Source organism: Scardinius erythrophthalmus (genome assembly GCF_964197995.2).
Source record: "Scardinius erythrophthalmus genome assembly, chromosome: 12".
NCBI classification, from domain to species: domain Eukaryota; kingdom Metazoa; phylum Chordata; class Actinopteri; order Cypriniformes; family Leuciscidae; genus Scardinius; species Scardinius erythrophthalmus.
This window is the reverse complement of record NC_138232.1, coordinates 41959466-41976784: the sequence shown is the minus strand read 5'-3', so window position 1 is coordinate 41976784 and position 17319 is coordinate 41959466. Positions and strand designations below refer to the sequence as shown.

Sequence of the window (17319 nt, the reverse complement as noted above, 5' to 3'; positions counted from 1 at the left end):
AAAACCATCATGACACCTCGTGGAGTTTGTTTTGATCCGTGAGGCTGCACGCTGCACGGAGCGGGACACTTCAGATGCGGATTTAAAACAGACAATGAAATGGTATGTTATACAGAATATGTTTTCATATCATTAATACATTTTGACCAGGAAAAACCTAGTCTGTGTCTGTGTCAAGTCAGTGGCGCGTTATTCAGATGCTATTTTAAGGGCGCATGTTTGGCCATAATGTAGCGTGTGTACAACACGCATACACGTAGCTTCTCTCATCTACACAGACGCAGGCAGCAGTTCCCGTTTGTGCAGACCATACATAATTACAAGGAAAAATATTCTACACGAGGGAAATCATTGTTGTGTCCATGAAGATGCGAAAAAATAGGCATAAATCTAGCTTACACATTTACCCAAATTATTCAGGATATTATTATATTATATATATTATTATATAAATATTATTAATTTGGGTGGGTTTTACCCATCCCCATACAATGTCACTTCTCTGTGTTTTACGGCCCTGATGAGAACGTCGGTCTCCTCGGCTGTGAACCACTCCTGGCGTGCGCTTGGCAAATCCACCATTAAATTAGCAATCCGCCATGGAACAATCTCATCTGCTTTTAAAGGGAATGTGCGATGACGCTCTGATTGGTTTATTGCATGTTACGCCCAAACCACACCTATGAATAATGAAGCTACTTCAGACCAAACCATTTTAGATATGCGTCGGGTGCAAGAGTCATTTATCCCGCCGGTATAATAGCAACAGCGCCCGAAATCCGCCCACAAAGTTACTTGCGTTTCACGTTTGATACTTTAGGGCCCCTAAACTTACTTAGTTCTGCTGTCCTGCGACTCTGGATCATGACTGATTTACAGTGTGTCTGGTGCTGTGCTTGTGCCTTTCATTTCTGCTTGACACTATATTGTTTGTATTTATTATAATGGACAATGTACTTACTGTACAACATAGACCTATTTATAGAGTTCTTCCCTTGAAACAAAATAGTTACATGTGAATAAAGACTGCATTGTTTCAAAGCCACTCGATGCTGAAAGAGCTCATTTCATCAAACAGGATGCTATACTTAAAAATGGATGTATTATTACATAGAATAAAAAATACTGCCTTTCAAAAGAAATTCAAAAGAAAGAATACATTTTATTGTTCAAGGATGCATTAAATTGATCAAAAGTGACAGTAAAGACATTTAAAATGATCCTATTTCAAAGAAATGCTGTTCTTTTAGATCAAGAATGACATTGGATATAAATGCATTTATAAAGTTTTTCATCCTTGAAAGAAAAGCAAAAAAAGTAACATATAGACTATATAATCTTGATGAGGAAAAAAAACACATCGAATGCAGACACTTTACACTGACTCACTTCCAATTATATTTCTGTTCAGGTCATTAAACGCAGTCTGTGTGGATATGAGTTTGTGATTGTAAAAATGAAATATACCCAGCCCAAAACAGGGACTATTAGCTTTTATTCTAACAGAATATTGTATCCTCAAATGATCTCTTAATTAAACATACTACCATCTGAACCCTTACTTGCCTAATGGTCCAGTTCAGATACTTCATTAGTCCACTGGATATAAGAGAGCATTTCCCAATGATATTAATGCTACAGAATAGATCATACTAATTTCATTACGACAGTTATTTTCAAAACTGGACTATTAGATTTCTATCAAGATAATTTTTATATGACAAATATTACGTTTGTTTAGCTAATTTACATATTTTTCAATCACTTTCATTAGTAATAATTTCAGAATCTTACAGACTTTAGATTGTGTTTACCTTAATCTGAATAAAATATCGCACCATCTATGAATAACTACTACAAACAAATAAAAAAATAAGGAAAAAGACAATAACCAGAGTGGAAAAAAGAAAGAAAATGATAGTTAAATCCAAATTTAGTGTCTATTTGTTTTCTTGCTGCTGATTGTTCTATATGCAAGTGATATTTCAGCCAACCTGTGATTCCAATCGGCCTACACAGAATCTGACGATCCTCATCAAATCTCTCTGGAAAATGATGATAGAACTGATCCTCTTCACATGTGTGAACTATGATGTTCTCCTCAGACAGAATGAGACGAGTGCTTGCTGTGTTTTTTTATCCAGTGTAAGACCACAGAGGTGTTAACCTAAGAAGAAACAACATTTCACATCACAAAACAAAGTGTCAAAGTCATAAGAATCACTCCAATGATCCCCAGTGTAACAAACACACACACACACACACACACACACACACACACACACACACACACACACACACAAACACACACACACACACACACACACACACACACACACACACACACACACACACACACACACACATTTACTTTATCTAAATGAGGGCATAAAATATAATTTTATTGTTTTTATAAATAAGCTAATATTACCCAAAAAATGTTACTCAAAAACAAGCCCTTCCCATAAATGAAAACTTGTTGCATTTTAGAAATAAATATTTTCATTTAATCAAATGCATTTATGAATGTAACAAAGTGAGGTTTTGTTAGACTAAAATACAGCCAAGTAAACCCACCCACACAAACATAAACATCCATTATTTTGTTTATATTTGTCTCACACAACCACATTTACCTACCTGACTAAATAATGAAAAGCATAGAAATCTATGGTTCATATTTAAAGCTAATTAAGCAATATTGTAACGAATGGACATAATAAAAATGCTCTACACATCATAAAACCTTCCCTCCCCTTCTGCTCAATCTAAGTCATCAGCCCCAAAGAGTCACAAAACCAGTTCTCTCTAAACACCGTTATCACCTCGGCTCTCCTGAACGACCTTAGTAGAGACGGTGTCTGGAACCCTGCAAGACAAGCACAGGAGACCAGGCGACGATAACCATTTGGTCAAAGACTAGAGACAAACTTTAAACTGGAGCTCTGTCAGAGTGACCATCAGCTTCTTGGTCACCTCCCTGACTAAGGCCCTTCTCCCCTGATCACTCAGTTTGGCTGGGCGGCCAGCTCTAGGAAGAGTCCTGGTGGTTCCAAACTTCTTCCATTTATGGATGATGGAGGCCACTGTGCTCTTTGGAATCTTCAATGCTACAGAAATTTTTCTGTACCCTTCCCCTGATCTGTGCCTCGATACAATCCTATCTCGGAGGTCTACATACAATTCCTTGTCCCCAATTCCCCAATCAACTGAATTTACCACAGGTGGACTCCAATCAAGTTGTAGAAACATCTCAAGGATTATCAATGGAAACAGACTGTGAATACCTACTTATGTACATGTGATTTTTTCGTTTTTTTATTTTTAATAAATTTGCAAAGATGTCAAACAAACTTCTTTCACATTGTCATTATGGGGTATTTTTTGAAGAATTTTGAGAAAAATAATGAATTTAATCCAGTTTGGAATAAGGCTGTAAACACAACAAAATGTGGCAAAAGTGAAGCGCTGTGAATACTTTCTGCATGCACTGTATCCACGATTTATTGTCTCTGTGTTTTGCTGCTCACAAATACAAAGTCACTAAAACATCTTGATCTAGCTATATGCTATTACCCTGTTAGTACTTTATACAGTAGGAAAAGGTTATTCTTTCTTGGCCAGGAAGATAATTTATTTCTGAAAATTGATAATTGATTATGCTGTCTGTTTGTTAGATGAACTGATTAAATAATTGTACTATTAATTCTGCTACAGTCAATTCTAAAACTAATCCAACTATTTATAATTAATTATAATTCGTTATAATTAATTATACATATTTCCCTTTCAAGCTAATTTGCTACAATATTAGGCAAGAGTAGGAAAAATAACAAAGGGCATCACAGTGGTCAGAGACACCTGTTTAATGCTTGTTTATAAGAAATAGTGCAGACAGATGAAAAAACCCTGATTGAAAGACCCCAGCTCATCAGAATGATCCCTTTTATGAGTGTATTTTGGTTTTAAACGCTATAAAGAAAACTCAAAAGTGGCTGTAAAACCTGTACAGTAGATCACGTATAGCTACCCAGAGAGTAAATATGACAAACCATCAGTCCAAGCACAAGCAGCATGGCTATATCTGAACTTCTTACCAAACCAAACAGTACAATTATTTAATCAAAGAAACAATCTACTGATTTTTCAGCCAACTAAAACCTGACTAATCCTTTTGATAATTAGTAGATAGTTCAGCCAAATGTTAAAAATATTCGCCTAAATATAATCAAACTTGTATGATCTTCTTCTGCCAAACACAAAAGATATCTTGATCTTGAAGAATGTTTCACTGAGAAGAAAATATATTTTATATTTCACAAAAAAAAAAAAAAAAAAAAATCATACGGGTTTGGAATGATGTGAAGATGAGTAAATGATGTTAAAGTTTTCATTTTGGCTGAAATATCTCTTTAAGAAGCCTTTTAATTGAAAATGACATTTTTAACCAAATTATTTAAAAAAAACTAAATAAACATTCTTTTCCTCCATATCTTGCAGCCCTACAGCCTCTTTTGAATGGCATTTTACTCCACTTTACACTTTGTGAAGCTGAAATACATCTACAAAAATTCTCAGAACAGAATGAATCTTATTGGTCAACATACTCAAGTTTGTTCAGTGTGCAGTTTGGATCATTCAGTAGATCAGACAGCATCTTGCCTCCTGATTCACCCGTGCGATTGTTGCTAAGATCCAGCTCTTTCAGGTGTGAGGGGTTTGAACGTAGAGCTGAAGCCAGAAAACAGCCGCCTTCATCTGTCACCTCACAGTTAGATAATCTACACAGACACACAGAAACAAAGAAGATATCTGTTACATCAGTGCCCGATTTCACAGACAAGGCTTAAGCTTAATCCCAAACTAAAATGCATGTTTGAGTTGTCTTAACCAAAAGTAAATTGCACTGAATTTTCTTAAAATATGTCAGTGCCGTTGATTTGTCTTAAGATGTACACTAGTACTGTTTTTTTGTAAGGCACATTTAACTACTTAAATATCCTAATTTAACTAAGGCCTAATCCTGGTTTAATTTTATCATTGTCTGTAAAACCAACTCACAACAAAAGCTTGTTAAATCCTGAATCCTAAGACCTGAATGAGGTAATCAAACATTTAGCTAGTTTTAAACTGCATTTAATGTAAGTTATAGATTAGTAATAAAACATTTTGCTTCCTCAATTTGTCTTTATTTAAATATGTAATTTATGTTTTCTTTTCCTATTTATTTTTTGGTCTTGCCATGTGATGTTTAACTCAATTGCAACTGGAGTCATATTAAAAAACAGTCAGTTGATTATATTCTTATTTTTAAGACTCATTATGAATCATTATGAATCATTATGAACACATTTGAATCTCAAACCCCAGTATCTCCAGCTGACAGTTTGGGCTCTTCAATCCATCAGAGAGCATCTTCACTCCTGAATCATTCAGCTCATTGATACTCATGTCCAGCTCTATCAGATGGGAATTTGATAATTGTAGAACTGATGACACAGTTTTACAGCATTGACCAGTGAGTTTACAGCATACCAATCTGTACAGAATAATAAAAAACGGAATAATTACACTTCCATATTAACACATACTAATAAAGGTGGAATCTCTTTCTTTTAATAAATTATAAGTTCTGCTGAAAGGAGAATATGGTTCTGATCACCAGTTGATCTAAACAGCCATCTACCAGATACTGAGGATCATAAGCAAATAGATGTGTAACCCCTGAAGGAAATAGCTGTGTTCTAGTTTTGGTTTTAGGTTCTGAGTAAATAAAATGCTGCACCTGCGGTGCCTTAAAACTGTGCTGTTGACACTCGACAAATTGTTTTTGCAAAACGATATTCTTCTTTTCTTTTAGAGAAGATAACTCTTATACATGAATATCAAAATGCATGCATTAAAGAGCCTACTAAAATTAAATATATAGCCAATTTATAATGCTTCCATATACTCAATGAATTTCAAACCCCAGTTTCTTCAGCTGACAATTTGGGCTCTTCAGTCCAACAGAGAGCAGCTCCACTCCTGAATCCTGCAGGCCATTGTCCCCCATGTCCAGCTCTATCAGACGGGAGTCTGATGATTGTAGAACCAATGCCATGTATTCACAGCACTGGCCAGTGAGTTTACAGTCTGCCAATCTGAACAGAATAATAAAAAAATGAATAATTACACTTCCATTTAATATATTCTGGTAAAAGTGGAATCTCTCTGATTTTATAAATAGAATATAGAGAATATGGTTCTGATCCCCAGTCGATCTATACAGCCATCTAACAAGTAGATTTGTATCTCCTGAAGGAAATAGTCATGTCTGAGTAAGTTTGGGTTTTAGGTTCTGAGTAAATGATGTAGCCAATAGCGACTACTGATTTCTTATCATCATGATTGGCTGATACCAATCACCATTGTTAAAGCTTTATACAAGTGATATGTAAGATCTCTTTAACATGAACTAACAGTACTTTTAAAGCCTTTTTAAAATTTGTCTTGTGTGAATTTCTTCAAATGCCAATGTGGTGAGCAGGACGAGCCGGTGGTGATTACTGATGAGCGACACTTGCGCATTGTTTTTTTATTGATTTTTAATCTTTGAACAAGAATCAGTCAATCATAATCCAGAAATGAAACAATCTGTTTTATAAAAAACATTTTTCAATGCATAAACTTAAAATTCTGACCATGCCTTCTGATTGGTCCAGTGTTCCAGTGGTGATCTAGTAACAGCTGTGATGTGAAACAGCAGTTCAACTGCTACTGTGTACTGTACATCACTGCACAGTACTTGTTGAAAGCAGCTTTACCTTAGCTCTACTAGCAGATGCTTCATGGATTTGACTACTGAATGAATTAATCAATCTCAAACCTCAGTTTCTTCAGCTGACAGTTTGGGCTCATCAGTCCATCAGAGAGCACCTTCACTCCTGAATCCTGCAGCTCATTGCCACTCATGTCCAGCTCTATAAGATGGGAGTTTGATGATTGTAGAACTGATGCCACACTGATTTCAGTAAGATTACAGTCTGCCAAACTGAACAGCATAATGAAAAACAGGATAATAATTACACATCAATTTTTATTTAAATTACTTCACATCTTAATCTAAAGTTGAGAACAATAGCATGATAGACTTTACAGGCTCTCTTATATTTTACTATATACTAACCAGTCACATTTCACGCTTTAAAAATCTGGCAATGGATTTCTCATGTTATTTATCATATTCTGTGGTTCTGTTATTTATAATATTATATATTTTTTCCTGACAAACATTAAGCAATCACCATCACACACCTGCAGGTGATAAGTGCGTGGGAGATAAGACCAAATGAGTCGGGTCAAAAAAACAAAAACAAAAAAACAAGGACATCCCGCACACTATGAATACTGGCATACGAGTATCAAAATTTTATTAGCAACATTTTGGTCTCATGACCTTCATCAGGCAAATACCATGCCTACCATTACCTGACACGCATGTATTTCTATGTATTTCTATTTATTTTGTGGTCTTGTCATGTGCAATAATTTTGTTATTGATGCAGTAATATTATAAAATGTTGCTCAGACAATCAAATTATTTTGTCATTGTCTTTAATCTCAAAACTAGTATATAAGATAATTACATTCAATAATTTATTTGATTTGGGTAATCATACTTTGTTTAAATGTTGTATCAAATCAACATATGAAAACACACCTGAATTTCAAACCTCAGTATATTCAATTGACAGTTAACACATACTAATAAAGGTGGAATCTCTCTCATTTAATAAATTATAAGTTCTGCTGAAAGGAGAATATGGTCCTGATCACCAGTTGATCTATACAGCCATCTACCAGATACAGCAAATAGATTTGTATCTCCTGGAGGAAATAGCTGTGTTCTAGTTTTGGTTTTGGGTTCTGAGTAAATGAAATGCTGCATCTGCGTCGCCTTAAACTGCGCTGTTGACACTCGACAAATTGTTTTTGCAAAATGATGTTCTTCTTTTCTTTTAGAGAAGATAACTCTTATACATGAATATAATAATGCATGCATTAACCCTCTGGAGTCTGAGCGGTTTTCTGGGCCCTGGAGGTGTTCTGACATGCTCTGACATTTGTGCTTTTTTCAGTTATTTATAAACATGTTAATGGCAAAGGTGAAAATTCACTCTATATAGCACAAACAGGGCTACCAAAATATGTGATCACCATGCATGTATATTTTTGAAATTTTAAGAGAATAATGTTTATGCGTGGTTATTGAAAAAAATAAAAATTAAAGTTGCTGAAATAAGACCACAAAACTCATAATAAATATGTGTAAATAAGACTTTTGACTAATGGATGTTGTCGCTTCGAGTTCTGGCTTCAAAATTATGTGAAAATAGTCTTGCTTTATCGTTCACATAAAACAATACATTGATTTAAATTGATGTAAAACGGGTTTTGCTTGGAAAGCCAATATGCGAGGGGGGCGGGAACGAGGAGTGGTTTACACCTGAGAATACAATGTCCCACCCACTCTGCATAATTAGCCATTCATTCAGGTGTGACACTGACTGAGCCACAATGCAAGGACAAAAGATATATTTAGAAGAAGACTTATATTGACCATTTAAGATTTTGCTTACATCTATCTTGTAAATATGTTTTGCTATTTTATTAAAAAGGTTACAATTACAACAATAATTACAATTTCAACAATATTTCAAGTGTACTCTTGCTTTGTAAAAAAAAAATATTATAGGCCTACATTTTATCTATGTATTCATTAGTTTGAATATAGCCAACATTGGAACAGCTAACATCTTAGTAGATGACTTTATTTTTGGCAAAAATAGTATTTTATATATATAGAAATTGCTAAACAAAAGCTTATTTGATGTGGCAGTATATTCTACAGTAAAAACTGTACCCAAATCTAGTCAACAAAATGTTGTCTTTCATATTTCGCCTGACTGTAACGTTTTTTTATGAAATATTAGGGCATATAAATGTTCATTTGCAGTTTAATACGTTGCTTATACAAATAGCCTACATTTTATTTCAACATATTTCAGTCGATTTTTACTCATCTCAGTATAGCAATACAGTTTTCTAAAACATCATCATTCATTCACACACGCGATTTAAATTTAAACTGTCTTTTTGCGAGCTGTGGTAAACAGCGCGCATCTCTGCCGTTTATTCATTCATAAACAGAAACCCGATTCACGTGAGAAGGAAAAAAACTTACAGTATTCCTCAGCTCGCTCCTCGATATACCTGCACTTCTGAGGTACATTTTCCATTATTATTATTCCTCACAGCGCTGCGAGACGGTGTAAACAAGTAATGATCTGAATAAACTTGTGTTTTCTCGACCTGATATGGGGGCGTTCACAGGTTTGCGTGGATTGCCTCAATCATTTGCGTTTGAATAGCGCGCGCTCTCCGTGGGCGTGTCACATTACATTTGAATGAGCTGTAATGAGCTCGACTGGAATCGCTCTCTTTTAACCCTCAGAGAGTCTTCGTTTAGCAGTCACACTGAGTGCCTTCCTGGTCAGAAGTGACCGGACACCTAAAAATGAAACTTCCTCCATCCCAGTAAAAACCAATGCAATTTATTTTTGTTCTATAATATTTATTCTTTTTAATTTTGTATTTTGAGACAATTTGATTAACTTAATTAATATTTATGTAATATTTATAGTCCATTTTTTGCCATTGAAAATAATGTTTTTTTTATTATTATTTTTTTTTTCTATGCGGTATTTTCGGTTAAAAATGGAGACTAGGCTTTCAAAAAAAAAAAAAATTTATTAAACATAAAATTAAATAAATCATGTTATTGCATGGGTTTACCACTAGATGCCTGTAATAGCTCTTAATGGAGATGCTTGTGAATTCTAGTTGTTTTTGGACCAGATTACTTACTTTTAAGATGTGGATTGAATGTATTTTTTTAGAAATTCTCAAATAATACTTTTTGCCAAGGTTTATAACATTTTATTAATTATTATTTTAATAATTTTAATAATTATTATATTAATTATATATATATATGCGGTGTACTTTTTTTTAGAATCGTGGCCGATTTGTAGATTGTACAGGCAAAAATTCAGAGAATTTTTGTGTTTTTATAAATTTCCCATTGATTTCCTATGGGTCGGTCATTTTTGACCGAAGACACTGAGTGTGACTATTTTTTTTACGACCACTTAGCATGCTCGGATCATGACCTCAATTTTTTTTTTTGTATTCACATACCTAATGCCATAAAAGTCACCAAGTATCATAACCTTCCGATGAAGCTGTGATTTTTAAAAATTCAAAACAGAAAATTATTCGGTCAGAAGTGACCGAGGACTCTCTGAGGGTTAATACAGATTTCACAAGATGAGAATATTTGTTTTTTATATAAATTACTTCATTTAAAAGAAGAGAATTCAAGCTTCATGCCTGTGTGTCTGTATGCCTGTTTGACTGAGTATTCGCTGAGTTATTGTTCATTTTCGGACGCGTTTCAGAATGGACTACACTGACAGAGAGAAGGCAGAACTCGCTTCGTGTTTATTTTTCTTTATTTGGCAAAAAGCACAACACTTTGTTTTTATTGTGAGTATACACAAAAATAATACACATTTAACAGAATCAATTGATGTATGAAACTCCTATGGAAAATCAAAGTCAACAGAGTATTTATGAGTTTCTTTTACACTGATAAAAAAAAAGCGAGCCGGTATCGCCGACCTCAGGGGGTTAAAGAGCCCGCTCGCTTTAGACACCATTATGCCAAAATGTCCGTTTTGTTAAGTATCCTCATAAGAGCAGTCAAATAAAAAGGCGCAGTTTTCTGCAATTGGGTCGGTTCTTGTTCACACCGTAAACGAACCGTACCAGAGTTCGTTTGGAACCGTACCGAGACCACCTCTTCAGCTGGGTCTCGGTTCGATTGTTTGGTCCGCACCCGAGTTCGATTGCTGTATTCACACCTGCCCAAAAGGTCCGCACCAAGGGGGGAAACGAACTAGAGTTCGATTCAATCGAACCAAACGAGGCAGGTGTGAATACACCCAGAGTAATAAAAAACTGAATAATTACACTTCCATTTAATATATTCTGATAAAAGTGGAATCTCTCTGATATCCTAAATAGAATATAGAGAATCTGGTTCTGATCCCCAGTCGATCTATACAGCCATCTAACAAATAGATTTGTATCTCCTGAAGGAAATAGTCATGTTTGAGTAAGTTTGGGTTTTAGGTTCTGAGTAAATGAGGTAGCCGATAGCGACTACTGATTTCTTATCATCATGATTGGCTGATACCAATCCCAATTGTGAAAGCTTTATACAAGTGATATGTAAGATCTCTTTAACATGAACTAACAGTACTTTTAAAGCCTTTTTAAATTTTGTCTTGTGTAAATTTCTTCAAATGCCAATGTGGTGAGCAGGACAAGCCGGAGGTGTGATTACTGATGAGCGACACCTGCACATTTTTTTTTTTTTTTGAACAAGAATAAGTCAATCATAATCCAGAAATGGAACAATCTGTTTTATAATAAACATTTTTCAATGCATTAACTTATAATTCTGACCCTGCTTTCTGATTGGTCTAGTGTTCCAGTGGTGATCTAATAACAGCTGTGATATGAAACAGCAGTTGAACTGCTACTGTGTACATCACTGCACAGTACTTGTTGAAAGCAGCTTTACCTTAGCTCTACTAGCAGATGCTTCATGGATTTGACTACTGAATGAATGAATCAATCGCAAACCTCAGTTTCTTCAGCTGACAGTTTGGGCTCATCAGTCCATCAGAGAGCAGCTTCACTCCTGAATCATGCAGGTCATTGCTACTCATGTCCAGCTCTGTCAGATGGGAGTTTGATATCTGCAGGGCCAAAACCACATATTCACAGCAGGTGTCATCAAGTCCACATGAGGAGAGTCTGTAAAAACAAGATATTTGACCATTACATATATGTTTGTTTATCTTGTTGGAACAGTGTTTGTTTGACTGTTAACAAGTTATGTCATGTACTCTGTGAACAATCAAGCTTTCCAGAAGTATTAAATATTAATGTCATGTATGTTAGCAAAGTGAAAACATCTTTTACAACTTTTAAAAATATGTCTATACATGATTGTTTAGTAAATGCATTGTAGTAAATACAGATTTTACTCTCCAAAAGAAGTAAAAACATGATCATTTACATTGCAACTTCATCACTGCACTTAAAAAAGTTTCAGTGTAGAGAAAAAAATCATTAAACACCAGTTAACAAGTTACTTACATGGCTTTTCTGAAGCATCTCACAGCGTGCAGGAGGCTCTTGTGGCCTCCTGGTTCAGTCCTGTACATCCTCAGGTTGAGCTCATCCAGCACTTCCTCTGACATCAGCAGTACGTAAGCCATCAATGAGCACATGGAAGACGAAAGTGTTCTTTCTGGAGATGATCTGAAGTATCTCTGGATTTCTGTATATAATGAACTGTCTTTTAGCTCCAGTAAGCAGTAGAACAGGTTTACTGAAGTTTCAGGTGAGATGTCCTGGTTTTGTAATTGTTCTCTAATGTGTTTGGTTGTTTCTGTGACGCTGTCTTTGCTGTCTTCCGTTTGTGAGAACAGGCCTCTGAGCATGTTCTGATTTGATTCCAGTGAAATGCCCAGCAGAAACCGTAAAAATAGGTCCAAATGTCCTTTCTGACTTTGAATTGCTTTCTCAACAGCCTTCCTTAGTAAATCATGCAAGGGGATATTTTTGTGGGTTTTGTCTCTTTTAAAATGAGAATCTTTGCGCCTGACTCTGTTTTGAGTTTCTTCAAAAAAACCCTGCAGCCCGTCCATGTTCTTGTTCAGGTAACAGAGGAACACATGCACTGCAGCGAGGAACTCTTGAACACTCAAATGCACGAAGGAGAAGACCTTCATCTCATGAAGTCCAGCTTCTTGCTGAAAGATCTCAGTGAGCATTCCTGTGGACTCAAAGTCTTCACTCACATCAATACCACATGCTTTTAGATCTTCTTCATAGAACACTATGTTTTCTTTCTTAAGCTGTTCAAACGCTAGCTTGGCTAACTTCAAAATCATTGTTTTATTGGAATCTAAGAGGTTGGTTCGTTCTCTTTCTGTTTTTCTGTCACACTTCTGGCTCTTCATTTTCATCTGTATCAGCAGGAAGTGGATGTACATTTCAGTGAGTGTCTTGTTGATGTTCTCTGCATCGTTACCAATGTCCAGAAGAACTGTGGCTATGATACAACAGAACATGGGTATGTAACACATGATGTAGAGACTTCGAGATTTCTTAATGTTTGAGATCATTCTGAAGGCCTGAGTCTCATCTTTGATTCTCTTTCTGAAATACTCCTCCTTCTGCTGGTCAGTGAATCCTCGCACCTCTGTGAATAACACATACTCCGGAGGGATCTGATTGGCTGCTGCTGGTCGTGAGGTCACCCAGATGCGAGCTGATGGAAGCAGAGACCCATTTACCAGACTTGTAAACAGTTCATCTACAGATGATCGCTTCTGAAAGCTTTCAATTCCACTGTCAAAATCCAAAGGGAGTCGACTCTCATCCAGTCCATCAAAAATAAACACAAGCTTACAACTATATATCTTACATATCTTTGCTGTTTCCAGTTTCTTCAGTTCAGGATTAAATATCTGTAGAAACTCATGCAAACTGAACTCTCTGTCTTTAATGCAGTTAATCTTTCGAAATGGAAGCAGGAAAACACAGTCTATATCCTGATTGGCTTCTCCTTCTGCCCAGTCCAGAATGAACTTGTGCACTAAGACAGTTTTTCCAATGCCAGCAATGCCTTTGGTCAGAACAATCTTTTTCTTTTCAATTTTGTTCAGACTAAACACCTCATTGCATTTGATTGGCCTGTCCTGTGATTTACGGGGTTTAAAGGCTTTATCAATCTGCCGAACCTCATGTTCTTGATTGACTTCTTTAAGATCCCCCTCCGTAATGAAGAGTTCTGTGAAAACATCCTTTAGATGTGCTTCATTTTCCTTTTTACACTCAAAAATGTGTTCTACTTTCTCCTTCATGTTTTTTTTGTGAGTTTTCAAGAAATCCTGCAGCCATAAATGATCTGTTATAAAAAAAGTTATGTTATAAACTAAGATAATGCAATAGACATTAAGTAAATAACATAAAATGTAACACAAAACAAAATACAAAGAAACTGTTCGTTTCTTATATGTGATGTGTAACAGGGACTTCTGGGAATGTTCCTTTACATTTTTTTAACCATACATTTCATGGTAATTCATAGCTTTCACTTGAAAAGACTATCAATTTTGGTGTTTTACAGTAAATTAATGTGATGTTAAATCATTTACAGTTGTTCACCATAAATGGTAAGGTAACTTACAGTTAATTTGTAAAAAACATTTACTGTATTTAAATTCATAGGTAAGATCAGTATACATTAGTGGTGTAACGGTACATATGTATTCGTCCCAAACCGTACGGTACGGACGTCATGGTTTGGTGCATATAGTTGCACAACAAATTCATTCAGTCACAGGCGATCCACACTCCAATCCAGAAGGTAATGCACGGAAATGCAATGCGGTTTGCTAACAGTAAAAAGAGCAGAAAAAGAGACGACCAATCGATATGTTTACATCTCTCAACCAGTGTTTCAACTGTGCAAATATATCAATAAAACAGCTTGAGAATAATATCTCACATAGAACTATATATGCACTATATTAGCCTATTCATTATATTTACTTAACCAGTCAGTTATGTCTTGATTATTTAATATATATTTCAATAAATTTGTCATGAAAACAGCTTGTGACAGCCACTGTGTAGATTATCATATTTAAAAAATTGAATTAAAAATTAGATTTAGAAGTTTTTTCAAAACTTGCCTTATGTGCAATTTACACTACGTTTTTTTTTTTTTTTGAGGAGTTGATTATTATATCTAAAAATAAATAGCAACTGAATTTAATAATTTGGAATTTAATAATTTGTTACAACTAAAAACTCTGTTTTTAGTTGTAACATTTAGTATTAATTAGGGGCTCCCCATATAGCTAAGATAGATTTTTTATACTTTAGAAATTTTTAATTATAATAGAATTTATTTAAACACATATACACATTTGTTAAAAATAAAACAATTTAAAGGCACAATATGATAGATTTTTTTTTTTAAATATCCAAAACCACTAGAACACTGTTATATATTTTGTTGACTTGTGTACTTATATCCCAGATGTTTCCAAGAATGTTTAAATCCAGAGAAAAAAGCAATTTTAACCAGGACACGGACAATGTCATTGCATCGCCTATCATTGACACCATTACCCTTGATTTATTTTGCAGAAACCATGAAAACACCAAATATGCTTAAATATTTTTTATGTTATAAGGGAACAACTGTTTGGATACATTTATAGACAGAAAACTATCCATTGTTATATAGCTCAACACTGTTAGTCTTATTGTTTGAATAGCTTGTTTTCTTAATTTTCCACGAGTGCCATGTTTTTACCATGCCTCAGAGATAAACACTATTTTGTCAAGTGGCTAACATAACATAATCAGATGCAAATTTATTTTTTAGTAACAGTAAATGTAGCATTTTCTCTGTCATACAATATGTTTTAAAATTAATTGCATGCCATTTAGCAACACAAGCCATCCAGCATTTAATAATATGACATTCTAACATCGATCTAGCTTACTGCAGTGTGCAACAAGTGTCTCATAGCCGCTGCCGAGTGAACGCACAGAATAACTTTAAAACATAATTTTCAACAGACTAATGTAAATGATAAAACAGCACTGCATTACCCCAAATACACTTGACCGGAAGAAGCGGAAGCGCTAGAGGTATAATGAAAGTTCAGCTGCTCGTCTCTCATTAGCAATCGCTCCAGCGGCCTTGATCCGCTCCCACATCACTCAGCCCTGCTCTGCTTCATTCTACAGTAAAGTTGATAATCTCATCCATTAATATTATTTCTGCCCGAGTCCCGTCGGATTCTTTTCCACCGGCTGTGAGGTGAAGACAACAACTCCCATGATTCCGCGTTCAATTTCGGCGTCATCAAGATACGCCTTTGTTTTCAATTGGCGACCTCTAGCGGTGAAAAACTACATATTGTGCCTTTAATTAAAAAAGAAAAGAAAAAAGAAGCAAGTTTGTGTTTAGTTTTCTCCACCCTGTTGTACCAAACCCGTACTGAACCGAGACTTCAATACCGAGGTTCGTACCGAAACGTCATGTTTGTGTACCGTTACACCCCTAGTATACATCAAACATGCCAAAATAGTTTTTGGTCCCACTTTAAGGACGTGTGTAAGGTTAATTCACCTTGTTTTCTTCTGTTTTTCTCATCTTCTTCTAAATATTTTTGTACTGTGGAGGAAAAGAAAAGAATAGGACTTAGTTTATTAAAGTATCCTGAAACATTTCTATGAATCTATGCTGCCTCTCGTTCTCTATTTTTTCCTTTATTACCTTTAGTGTAGTTGTCCTTTAACTCTTTAGCCAGCTGGTTCTGGTTCATCTTCCCCAGGATGTCCAGTGTGATCTCCACAGCTTTTTCTTCTTCGCTAAAATGCTCCATCATTATATCCACTACATCAGTGATACCAGCCTTCTCCAGTTTACCAGCTCCAATGGGTCCATCATCTTTTAAGTGCCACTTAAATCTCCTCAGAACATCTTCTGTCAGGTTTTCTAGAGTATTAAGCAGCAGTTCTTTTACAGGTGCCATCGTCCTTCATGGACTGTTGGAAAAGAAAACATCTTAAAATAGTAGCACTTTTATAGTAGGCATCGATACAATATGTGTAAATAAATTTGCATAATGAAATGATTTTGTGATTAGATAAATTATGAAACATTTTTTAAATTTTTTTTTACTAATCTTCAGGTTGTTTTTCAATTTAAGATTCTGTGCACAATAGTAGATCATTTTGGTCAGATAGATTCAGCTGAAGGTGTTCAGCCTTTAAAATACTAGAATTTTGGGCCAATTAGACTCAAGATGTAGTTTCACATTTTGTCCTAGTCTTTTTGGAAAACTTTCAGACCAGACTAGAAATAAAAGAAAAATGTCACATTGAAAATACTAAACATTACAACAGCGATTGTGGATGATACCAATTCATTCTAAAGTTTATGAGCAATGGCAAATATTTGTCCAGTATCCAGTTATTCCAGTACTGGAGCACCAGACTGTCAGCAGACATCTCAGAGATAACTCAGAGAGAGAGAGACAATAATCTGTAAGAGTTGTTTTTAGAATACGCTTCAGCAGTGTAAAATTCATGAATATGCTTGAATCTTCA

At 35.2% G+C, this 17319-nt stretch overlaps 1 protein-coding gene across 1 annotated transcript; it reads right to left on the bottom strand.

Moving 5' to 3' along the window:
• Positions 1-2808: 2808 nt before the first annotated feature.
• LOC308699643 (NACHT, LRR and PYD domains-containing protein 3) lies at positions 2809-16742 on the bottom strand (the record flags this gene model as incomplete). Its single annotated transcript, XM_081380541.1, has 8 exons — positions 2809-2869; positions 4608-4781; positions 5366-5539; positions 5970-6143; positions 6869-7033; positions 11755-11928; positions 12274-14092; positions 16484-16742. The coding sequence occupies 8 exons, from the start codon at positions 16740-16742 to the stop codon at positions 2809-2811; spliced, it is 3000 nt and encodes a 999-aa protein (XP_081236667.1).
• Positions 16743-17319: the final 577 nt, after the last annotated feature.